At 39.0% G+C, this 12,024-nt stretch overlaps 1 protein-coding gene across 1 annotated transcript in view; it reads right to left on the reverse strand.

Moving 5' to 3' along the window:
- Window positions 1-749: 749 nt before the first annotated feature.
- Window positions 750-12,024, reverse strand: part of ARL6IP6 (ARF like GTPase 6 interacting protein 6) — a 39,237-nt gene continuing 27,962 nt past the window's right edge. Inside the window, exon 4 of the mRNA XM_075529747.1 lies at window positions 750-4,136. Coding sequence (XP_075385862.1) covers window positions 4,043-4,136 — 94 coding nt within the window. The 3' untranslated portion in view covers window positions 750-4,042. The remainder of the gene's footprint in view (window positions 4,137-12,024) is intronic.

Consider the following 12,024-nt stretch of genomic DNA (forward strand, 5'->3'; position numbering starts at 1 on the left):
GGGTGGAACTAGAGGTAGACATGTGACAAGAAGGGCAGATCCTAGATTCATGATGGCAGCCTAACCGTGGTCAGCCTTGAGTGGGCTTGACCTCCCTGGGCTCTCCTTCAGGAAAACAATTTACTACTACCCTTATCAGAAGGAAGTGGGCCCTACTTATTGTGGGATAAACAGTGATGTCTGCTTGCTCTGGAGGGCTGATAACCCTTAGGGAGAATAACCTCTGACCTACTTTTGCTGACCTCCAAGTGTAGTTATTTGCCATGTGTAGCAAGCAGCTAGGTTTGGCAAATATTGGGGGGAGAGAACTTGGGAGAAATCATTGTTTCCCACACTCCCATCTCGGCCTATACTTTTCTGAAAGCGTTATTTCCCTAACTCTCGCTTTTCCCCGAGAAGTGTGTACTCTTCACTAACACTACATCACAATGGCAGTTTTGGCATTCTTTTTTTTTTTTAAGAAAATGCTTTTATTCCTAATTTTTAGTTCCCATACAGCTTACAAATACACTTTTACTCTGATAATCCTGCTTCGCAAAGCAGTTGAGCTAACAGCCATACGTACAGGTGAGGAGATGACTAATAGCCACTATTGTTCCCTACATCAACTACCATCTTCACGTCATCTTGTTTTGAAACGATTGCAAATAGACTACATAATATACGTGGGCAAAAAGGCAAAGAAGTGGATCTCTTGAAACACTTAATGTATAGTAAACAGTGTATATTATCAACACGTACATGATTCACATCAAAATGATGACATCCTAAAATGTATTCCTTTTAAAGGATAGCTTTTTTTAATCAATAAAATATTACATATCTTTTAATACTCTGGTACAATACTTCTTCCGACACTGCAGGAAAATCAAGTGTAGGTCTAGTCATCAGCTTAACAAAGGATCCTTCTTCATTAGCATTTATTAATAAAAGTATCACAAGTAGGTCATAAATAACAGGCAGAAGTATTAATTACATGTGTCGGGGTTTAAGATGAAAACTTGTAAAAATTAGTTTTGAGATACAGCAAAGTTACACAACACACTAAACCGTTTTAATTTTGCTGTTTGTTTTTTTGCCTGTGTGAACTGCCCATAGTGGGGGGGGGTGGAGGAGGGGAGCACAATAGTTGAGTGATGGAAGATAATGGTAAATTATTCTGGAACTTATTTGTCAAGCAGAAGAGAAGAGGCGTCAACATGAAGGGCTAACCGCGCCCAGTACACGGGGGTCTGGGAATCAGGGAGACCGTGTGCTTGCTGGGTAAGACGTCCTTCCGCAGACCACGTACTGGAAAGAAGGCAGCAGCGGGGACGCAGGTCTCCAGTTTAGCATCTCCCTTAGCGATTTATAATGGACAATAAAGTGCTACACAGCCACATCCCTTTCTCCCGTTCCCCTGCATCGGAAGTACCCCAGGGTGTTAAATTCGCTCTGAGATTCCCCAGTAAAATACGGCCCCCTAAAAATAACCGTGACCGTTTTCTGGGCTGTGTCAGAGCGAGGAGATTGTGAGGAGTGTGGGGGCACCGAGACCCTCGCGCACACACGTTGCCTCAAGCCTGCGCGGCCATGGCTGAAGGAGCTGCCTCCCAGGGGACAGCTGACCGTGACTGTCACGAGGGCCACACACTGGCGCTCGGGGGCCTCTTGATTTGCTTTTTAAACCGTTATTAGGGCACGGAGATGTGGCTGCTGTTTCCTCCCTCTCAAGACTCTGCGGTCAGGGTGTTTCTTCCCCAAATGCTAAGCCAGCTGTGGGCTACTGGGCCAACTTCAAAGTACTGACAACCCAGAGCGACCCCCGGGGCTGCCGGCACACTGCAAATGTGTGTCTGTCCGAACTAGTTTCCAGGGAGCCTGATTTACCTGTTCCTGCCTGCTCTGGCCCTGGGCCCTTCTACCTCCTAGTAAACCATCCACCTTTCCTTTCCAATGTCTTTAACACCTTACGCAGCCCCATCCTATGTCATCTCCTCGGAGAGCCTTTTCCCAATCCCTCCAGACACACCTTAGCAACACCTTCGGGACCACGGAGAATCTTGTCTTCGCCTAAGCTGGCCTGACAACGCAATCATCTGCTTGCTTCGTGGCGAGGAACGGAAATTAAATCACGGTCCTGGAACACATACAGCTGGCCAAGATCCGGCGTTTGTTTCCGGACCAGGCTTGGAAAACAGCGACTCAGCTTCATTAAGCTACAGACAGACAGGCAGACAGACGTGAACACAACCGATGTAGTTGAACAAACGAAACCTTTGTGTGCTGGTGTCAAGACTGCGCACCCCCAAGTCCAGGGGTTTTGGCATTCTTGAGGGTCTTCTACTGTGTTCCTCTGAAATGCTAAGCTTTGGGGATGAAAAGGTACAAGTGGCAGCCAACTTACAGTGAGTGGCCTGGTACATGGGTACGGTTTCCCAGTGAAGTTCTTGTAAGATCACCCTGCTACCCTTGAAGAAAATGGAGGTACACTGTCCTCATGGGTCAACCGCTCCTTGAAGAAAATGGAGGTACACTCTCCTCATGGTCAACAGCTCCTTGGCACTACCTTTTAGACTTTTTCTCATGAATGCAGCCTTCTGTTTTCTAAAAACTGCGCTGTAAGTTTTCCTTGTAAGGTCCCTGTGATCACGCTTTTTTTTTTTTTTTTAAAGAATATCAGGATGACCCTTTTGGAAAACTAAAAACAGTAGCCATAACTCACTGAACTCTGCCTTGAATGTAACTTGCTCAGCAGATCCCTTGGTGGTGTATTTGATTATGCATTGGGTTGCTAACCACAAGGTCAGCAATTCAAAACCACCAGTGGCTCCTCAGGAGAAAACTGAAGCTTTCTACTCCCATAAGGCTTTAGTCTCAGCAACCCACAGAGGCAGTTCTACCTTGTGCTAAAGGGCTGCGATGAGCCAGCATTGACCAGATGGCTGTGAGTTTTGAGCAGATTCCCCTGGAAACCAGTTTTGATTAGAGATTGTTCATGAAACTACCCAAGAAGACTAAGACAAGGGTATTCCTGAGAAAACATGTCTGCAGTCATCTACTGATGGAAATGTGTTGTCTGTAATAAACCTGGGTGTGAGCTGGGACTCTTAACAGCAGTACTGTCTGACTTGCCTTGCCTACCAAAATACTTTTTCTGCTTAAAAAGTAAACACAAAAACATTTTCAAGTTTTTCTACGTAAAAATCTTTTACGTTTACATTTATTAAAAACAAGATAAATTCTGTTGAAGTAACCATATATACACCATGATAAATATCTGAAATTGTAGAAACGGAAATATTAAACAGCTTCTGGTTTCTCAGTAACTTAATGGCTTAAATATTCTCCCCTTTCAGTCCTTTCTTCTGAGAAATAAATTTACTTAATTCTAAACTCAGATCAAGTGTTTTTGCATTTTAAACACAAAATAATTGTAAAAAAGTAGGTATTAAGTTTACACTAGCTGAAAAATAACATTTACATTTATCAACAGTTATAAAACATACAAATTTATTTGTAGTAGCAAAGTATGTAAACAAAAACACCCCCAAAACATTTAGTACACCCCATAAAAATATAAATGCACCTTCTAGTGAATATACAAATAGCAAACACCAAATTTTCTGATTTAAAAGCAGCTACTATGAAATGACCAATTGTATTGGTTTGCTTCCTAAATATATAAATATTTCTATCTCAGTTAAACAGCAAAACCAGTCTTTCCTCACAAAAATGGATTATATACATGGAAAGGTAGGCAATGTCCTGTATTCAAGTTTAGCTTTCATTTAAATTTTTCTATAATTTGTAGTAACTATGCATACAAAAGTAAAAAGATGAAGTAAACATCTTACATCTTTAAGAGAGTACTTGAAACCTCATACACATATTTCCAATGCCAAGATTCTAGAACCATTCTTAAAAAGGCCGCCCCCACAGGTATCTAGGTCATATAAAGAACAAGAGATGTATCAGTCCTCTGAGTAGGCAGTGATAATCTTCTCTATTATTACAAAACAATCATGACTAATTTTGGTGACAATATTGCTCTAGTGTGAGTTTACATGAGGCACCAGGCTACAGTAACAGCAGCTACAAGGCCATTCAAAATTGCCATGCTGTAGCCCATGTGGAAGGAATGTCCCGTCAGCTTCCTAAAAGGGAGAAACAGAACAAAACAGAAAGTAGTATTTAGTATAAAAGTCAAGATGCTTAAAAACAATAGTAATCAACACTCATTGTCATCAAGTTGATTCCAGCTCTCAGAGGGCAGTAGAATTACCCCATTGGGGTTTCCAAGGCCATACATCCTTATGAAAGCAGACTGCCATGTTTCTCTACAAAGTGGCTATTTGGTTTAAAGTGCTGGCATTTGATTACCTGCTGAGGGCTTAGTCTGTGCCACTAGAGCTCCTCTTGAAAATGTTTATCATCTAGGAATGTGTTTCCTACGCTAACATGCAAACAGTAAGGAATAGTCGATTTTTGTAGGATTGGTAACAGACAAATCTTAAATTCTGTCAGTAACTGTCTTAGTTACAAATGTAATTGTTTCAAGGGCTTTACTCAGAGCACAGTGTTCCAGTCTGTGTGTAGCCATGATTGATTCTGCTGCACCAGGGCATGGCCCTTCATTAATTAGCACTCTGTTTCCTTGTTTTGTTGCTCTCATTTATCTCTAATTTAAAATACCTATCAGTTCAAGTATTTGTTGTTTTTACCATTTTGATAATGCGAAAGCATTCTTCTTCGAGCACTAAAACCAGTACAAGCCCACATATGATTGATATATCAGATATGCTTTTTATAGTCTATAAATGTCTGTAATATGCACATGTCAGTTTTCAAAGTAATAAATCAAAAGTAAACTACCATATATACTCGAGTATAAGCTGACCCGAATATCAGCCTAGGCACCTAATTTTACCACAAAAACTGCATACAGAATGTGCTGAAAAACTTGGCTTATGCACAAGTATATACGGTACCCATTTCTTGCTACCTTAAAGAATGAGCAGGTGCAATGTCAAGATGGAGATAATTCCCTGAGAAAGAAAGCAACATTCTTTTATGGATTAGGAGGTAGGGGAGGGCAGGGTAGGCACACATTAACTGTGGTGAAACTCTACTCAGCGCTGTAGAGTCAATTCTCACTCGTGGTGACTCCATAGAGCAGAGGATTAGAAAGCCCCTCGTTATCCTGAGGTTGTGAGCCCCTAACCTTGTGGCTAGTAGCCCAATGCATAACTTGGGTGAAGGAAAATGCGACGCAAAGTAAAGGGGAGCACATCATAAAATAATCATGGCAAAAGAAGATACTGGGAAGAGCATAAGAGTTAAAGGTAACAGAGGTAAAGACAGTTTGTTACACACACACAATCTAGTAATTGGAATAATTTATGAATAGATACAAAGACACAAAGAATAAACAGGTATGGGAAGGTGAATGGGATTACATCCACTAATATGTGAATGTTGGACAGAGGACATTTCTCTGTATGTGTTCACATATGCTGCATACAAATCCATGAATATAGTAGCATATTCAGGGGCAAAGTTATAAAAATCACTTAGCTATAACCAAACACCTTGGGGCCACGAGTCCCTGGGCCTGGGGGCTCAGAATCACAACCCTGGGGAGACAGCAAGGTCAAAGAGAATACAATCCACAAATAAATGTCTTTTGGTTTTTCATTTAGTTTTATTCTCCTATGCTTTTCCAGCACAGTGCTGACTATCACCATGACCCAGAGGCACTGAAAGATCCGGAGGATGAACAATGTTCTTTCAAATGAAATTGTATTAAGTATACATTTTAAATACTTCTTACTCAAGTCTTTAAGTAGAGACTGAAAAGAATGAAGGTATAGGTGGTTGCATGCCACTGCATATTAACCTACAGTGTGTTTTATCATGACAGCAGTCTACTTGGCTGCAAATTGAAGTATATCAGACAGATATTAACTTTATTCATCAGAAAGTCCTAATGGAAAAACTATTGAAGTCGGTGCTGAGCACTTTCTTGGTTAAACAAAGTCATTATTTACTAGAAAGCAGTGCAGACAGTATAACATTTAAAACACACACACACACGCCAACATTTTCAAGGCTTGAGTCTTCATGGGCCAATAAATAAAGTTTTCTAAAGCTCAAATGGAAATAACTGACAAAAGTGTTGCCAAGATTTAAATTTTGCCAAAACTACTACTTTCTACTATTATTAGCTCTATTTCATAAAATAAAAATGGGGGGGGGGAATCAAACCAGTGGCCATCAAGTAGGCTCTGATTCATAGACACCCATAAGCTTCACAGTGTAGCTGTGCTCCATAGGTTTTCAATGGCTTGTCAACATTCATAAATAGACCACCAGGCTTTTCTTTGGAGGCCCCTAGGGGGGAACAGATCTGAATCACTAACCTTTTGGTTAGTAGTCAAGCACTTAAACATTTGTGCCACCCAGGATCTCTGTTTATAAACAAGCAAGCATCTCAATACCATAATAATAAGAATAGAAAGCAAGGGGGGAAAACACAGAGAAAAAAATCTATAGTACACATATATATGTATCTATATATACATATGGTAAAACCTCAAGATAAATAACAATTAAAAACCTAGAAGAGATAGCAGGCAATAGTTCAGGAGGCCAAAGCCACATTCCTTTCATAAACAAACGAGTATCTGAATATAATAGAAAGGGAGGGGAAAAAAGAGGAAAAAATAAAGTATACATATATGCAAATAGATATACACACAGACCTGTAATATATACACATATACCTATATATGTATCTATTTAGACACAAATATATGGTGAAACCTCAGGATTAATCATTTAACCCTAGGAAAGACAGCAGGCAATACTTCAGGGTAAGCCACAGCCAGACTCTGAGTGTGAAAGATACTGGAAAAAAGAAAAAGGCTCAAACAGCCTTAGAACAACTTCTGCTCTACCATCTGACACAACCATTGCTTTAACTAGTAAACTTATACTTACTGCCTGAAAGGGGAGATATGGTTGTTCTTATATCATTTTTAAAAAGAGGATATTTAGGCTCAGGCTAAGTAATTTGCTTAAATTCTTCCTGCGAGAATACGATTTTTTTTTTCAATAGAAACTTGGCTTCAGAAGCTATTTGTATTTCTAAGTCCTTTTGTAACATACCAAGCTGCCTCTTATAATTCACAGACCGATGAATACACAGAAAGGGCTTCAAGTAGAAACTGTCAAATACTACATCTCAGGTATTTCTTATCAGTGCAGCTCGGTGCATATGGCCAGCTGTACTTTATAGCAGCCAATACATAACACACAGTAAACAATGGATAAGCAAGAGTCATTGAAAATAGATGCAAAACAAACACCTGTTCGCTACACTTGAATTATTTTATGAAAACAAGTCCAGACAGTTACTAAAGATATAGATGTATAGATGTAGATTTCTTACATCTACATTTTGTTACATCCATTTACGTCTCCATTCAGAAGAATGGGAAGTATGTATAAGGCATGTATGTATTTAACCCTTTAATTTGAGAAGGCACAATGAGTGCCATCAATATATTCATTAATAGTGACAACATGGCAAATGGTGGTTCCAAATACTCTCCAGAAAATAAAACTTCATGATACTTAAATATCAAAGCCAAATTCTTGATCTGTTTTGTCAGTTTTCCTCTCTTACTACAATTAGCCATCTGACATCTGTTTTATTAGTTCATAACAATAAAGAATCTGATTTTGCAAAGCGGCAACTCTCCAAGCACTCCATGAAAGAGTCGTGGTGGAGTGAATTCACTGCACTCAATGTCAAAGCTAGTGTGCTTGGAAGCAAAACTTCACATTTAAATATTAAATCATACTCATCTTGATCTCCAAGGATTACTTTACTGTCTGAGTTAAGAACGAATAACCCTTTTCTATTACAACTCCATTTACCCTAGACCCTCAAGAATTATAAAACTCTCAATGTCAACAACAAAAAATCCTTTGATTATACACACACACACACACACACAATGCATAAGCCTATTACTGAATAGAAAAAGTACAAGATAGTAAATGGCAACTCTAAATCCTGAAATTTCTAAGAAATTCAAATATTAAATATTCTACCCAATGTCTGCTGTCCCTTATAACAACAAATACATATTCACCTATAAATGTCATGGAAATGTCAATATCCCAGCATTTAACTATACCCAGAAAGATTTAATAGAAAAAAGGACTATTATATATCAATACTTAGTAAAACAGTTACCCAGTTTGCGAAAAAAAAAAAAAAAAGTAAATAAACAGTGTGTTGCCTTTACTTTCTAAGTGACTTATAATTTGTGTATAAGCTAAATTTAATTTAATCTAATTTAACTTAAAGCACAGGTTTTCTAAAATCAAGCATCAAGATATTTAGCAAGTTATCATTTGTAATGGGAGGAAAAGCAGAAAGGTAGCTACCTCAGAATGACCCAACTAAGAAAAAATAGCAGCAGCGAAGGCGGCAGACAGTCTCTAGTATTTATATTAACTATGAAACTCTGCAGATCATCAATCTAATTCTAAACATTATATTTGAAAGCAGCTTTAGTGAAATGATGCAGCATTTCTCAGAAATCATAACAAGTAACAATTGTAGAGCTGCCTTGGATTTTGACCTGCAGTTTTTAACCTCATATCAAATAAATCACAAATATAAAGCAGTCATATATTTTAAAGTATTGAAAGAGTAATGATACCAAATGTCATGTTTCTGTATAATATAAAAATGGGAAATTATGTTCTTTTATAAAATGGACATTCAACTGTACCTTCCATTCTACACCTCTTTAGGAATTGACAGAAATATGGTTATTCAAGAGGCACCTGAAATATATATCCTAATTTCAACTTAAAGCTAATAGTTAAGTTGTAATAAAAACATAGTAATTTTGTTTAAATTCTAATCATTCAAAATGAAGGGATGATTTTGGTGCTCAAAGTTGAGATTTTTCATTGTAACACTCTAGCCTCACAGTGCCTCATTTTCAGTTGTAAGATTCAAAAGAAGGCTCTTGAATCTGGTATTTGATTTGTTGTGTGAGGTAGTTAGTGTATTGTACCAACCTGGCCGATAAACACGTGGGATTAATTGAAGGGAGGAGAGATGAATGGCTCGGTGAGCCTTGCCTTTCTAGTTCTAGCCTTGCTTTCTGATGGTCAGACCAGGGTGCAGCTGCCTTACCCAGTCCCTGTTTCAGCTGGCAAGGCTCACTTCCTGCAAGACTTCTCCCAAAGAGAAGCCCCATGATCCTATCCTGATGCAGCCCTGGGTGCTGGAGCAGCTGTGTGGAGACCCCTGCGATCGCGCTGAGATGCTTACACGTTCACTGATTTGGCTTTCCTCTTGCAGTTGGCATCATAGTGTATGTTTTGTGAGGTGGAGGAGGACTTTGTGGATTGGATATGGGTTAATGTTGGACTTGTGGGCTTGGGCAGCATTGAGTTGGGATGTTTTCTTGATGTGCACAACCTCTATATAAAACTCTCTCTTATACATGAGTTTCTGTTGATTTGTTTCTGTAAAGTACCCAGTCTAGTACATTGTGCTATCTCGGGAGCTTCCAGTCTTTGATGTTAGAATATAGATCACAAAATGATCACTGAAGACAAAATGGGTACATAAGCAAATGTGGTGAAGAAAGCTTTTGGTGGCCAGCTATCAAAAGATAGAGCATCTGAGATCTTAAAGGCTTGAAGATAAATAAGCGGCCATCTGGCTGAAAAGCAACAAAGTCCACATGGAAGAAACACACTGGCTCGAGTGATCATGAGGTACCAATGGGACCAGGTATTAGGCATCAAAGACCCAGAACAAAAAAATTATATCAATGTGAATGAGGGGGAGCACAGAGTGGAGACCCAAAGCCCATCTGTAGACACTTGGGCATCCCCTTACAGAAGGGTCACAAGGAAGAGACAAACCAGTCAGGGTGCAGTATAGCACTGTTGAAATATACAACTTTCCTCTGATTCTTTAATGGTTCCTCAGCCCCTCTCCCACTATCATAACCCCAATTCTATTTTACAAATCTGGCTAGCCCAGAGCATATACATCAGTAAGAGCTGGAAACACAGGGAATCCAGGACAGATAAACCCCTCAGGACCAAAGATGAGAGTAGCGATACCTGGAGGGTAGGTGGAAGGTGGGATGGAAGAGGAGGAATCAATCACAATGATCTACATATAACCCCCTCCCACAGGGATGGACAAGAGAAAAGTGAGGGAGACATCAGTCAATATAAGACATAAATAAATAATGATTCATAAATTATCAAGGGTTCATGGGGAAGGGAGTGAGGGAGGGAGAGAAATGAAGAGCTGATACCAAGGGCTCAAGTAGAAAGACAATGTTTTGAAAATCATGATGGCAACAAATACACAAATGTGTTTGACACATGAATGTATGTTTAGATTGTAATAAAATCTGTAGGAGCCCCCAATAAAATGATATTTTTAAAAGAAACTGACAAAGAAAAAGGAAATAGCAACTGGAGAAATGATTCCCTGAGGATAGGGAAGACAGGGAGAAGAGGGAGGTGGGGGGGGGGGGGAAAGATGAGCTAACAACAATGCTGTCTGTACAACCTCACTTGTGGGAGCAAATAACAGAACTGTAGGTGAATGGATATATTAGATAGGTTAAGATATGGCTAATGCATATATATGTTTAATAAAATAATAGTAATATGTAACAATTATAACAATTCCCCTGGGGGAAGGGTGGGAGAGGGAGGGGATAAAGGGGAGCTGATACCAAAGAGTTCAAGAAGAGAAGTATTTTGAAACTGACTGTAGTAGCAATTGTACAAGTATGCCTGATCTAATTATGAAATGTTATGACACCTATAAAGAGCTCCCAATAAAATTGTGAATTAAAACAAAAGGATATAGATCAACAAGTTTATGAATTGAGAGTCTCCAAAATTTACAATGTGATTTTGGGGCACACTATTTCTTTTGTAATTTCAAGACACATCATTTCTATAATATTTCTCAACAGAGATATACATGATTTAAAATCAGTTTCTCAGAGGGAGAGTGGGTTGGAAAGGGGGAACCGATTACAACAAAGATCTACAGGTGACCTCTTCCGGGAGACATTGGACAGGGCAAGATATGACCAAATAATAATTTATAAATTACCAAGGGTTCATGAGGGAGGGGGAAGTGGGCAGGAAGGGGAAAAATTGAGGAGCTGATGCCAGGGGCTTAGGTGGAGAGCAAATGTTTTGAGAATGATGAAGGCAATGAATGTACAAATGTGCTTTACACAATTGATGTATGTATGGATTGTGATAAGAGTCGTATGATGTATGAAACTAACCTATGAATGCAAGGTGTTCATAACAAGGGAAACTCTGCAGAGGGAAGAAGGGATATGAGGAAACTCTCTATACTTAAACTGCATAATTTTTTCTGTCAACCTACAATGGCTTTAGAAAAATCTCTCTATAAAATACAACAGGCACAAACTTAAAAAAAAAGTTGTATGAACCCCTAATAAAACAATTAAAAAAAAGAAATTAATTTAGAAAAATTCCTATCAGCATTTGATTTCTGTAACAAGAGTCGCTGCTGTTAGGTGCTAATGATTTGATTTTGACTCACTGATTACATGTGACAGAGCTCAACTGCTCCACATAGTTTCCATCAGTGCTTAATTGTCATGCCACCAAAGAAATAGTGTATTGTTAATGACTTCAAGGAGCTTTGGTGTCATTCTACCCTGTTCTACAGACTTGCTATCATCATTGATTTGATGGTAGTCAGTTTGGGTTTTGGTATTAAGTTACTTTAAGTACAAGTATTTGTGGTGGAAAAGACCCCAGATTTAAATTTATTAGACCAAAACAATGACCATCATTTATATGAGAGATCTGCCAGTGTACATCAGCAGAATTTACCAACTCCCAGTTAGAGAGCAGCCAATCTGCAAAGCAGCTTCACAGTTTTTGGAAAACTGGAATTAAAAGAAATGGAAAATTTCCCATGAACTTCTGAAT

Source organism: Tenrec ecaudatus, chromosome 13 (assembly GCF_050624435.1).
Source record: "Tenrec ecaudatus isolate mTenEca1 chromosome 13, mTenEca1.hap1, whole genome shotgun sequence".
Classification (NCBI taxonomy): domain Eukaryota; kingdom Metazoa; phylum Chordata; class Mammalia; order Afrosoricida; family Tenrecidae; genus Tenrec; species Tenrec ecaudatus.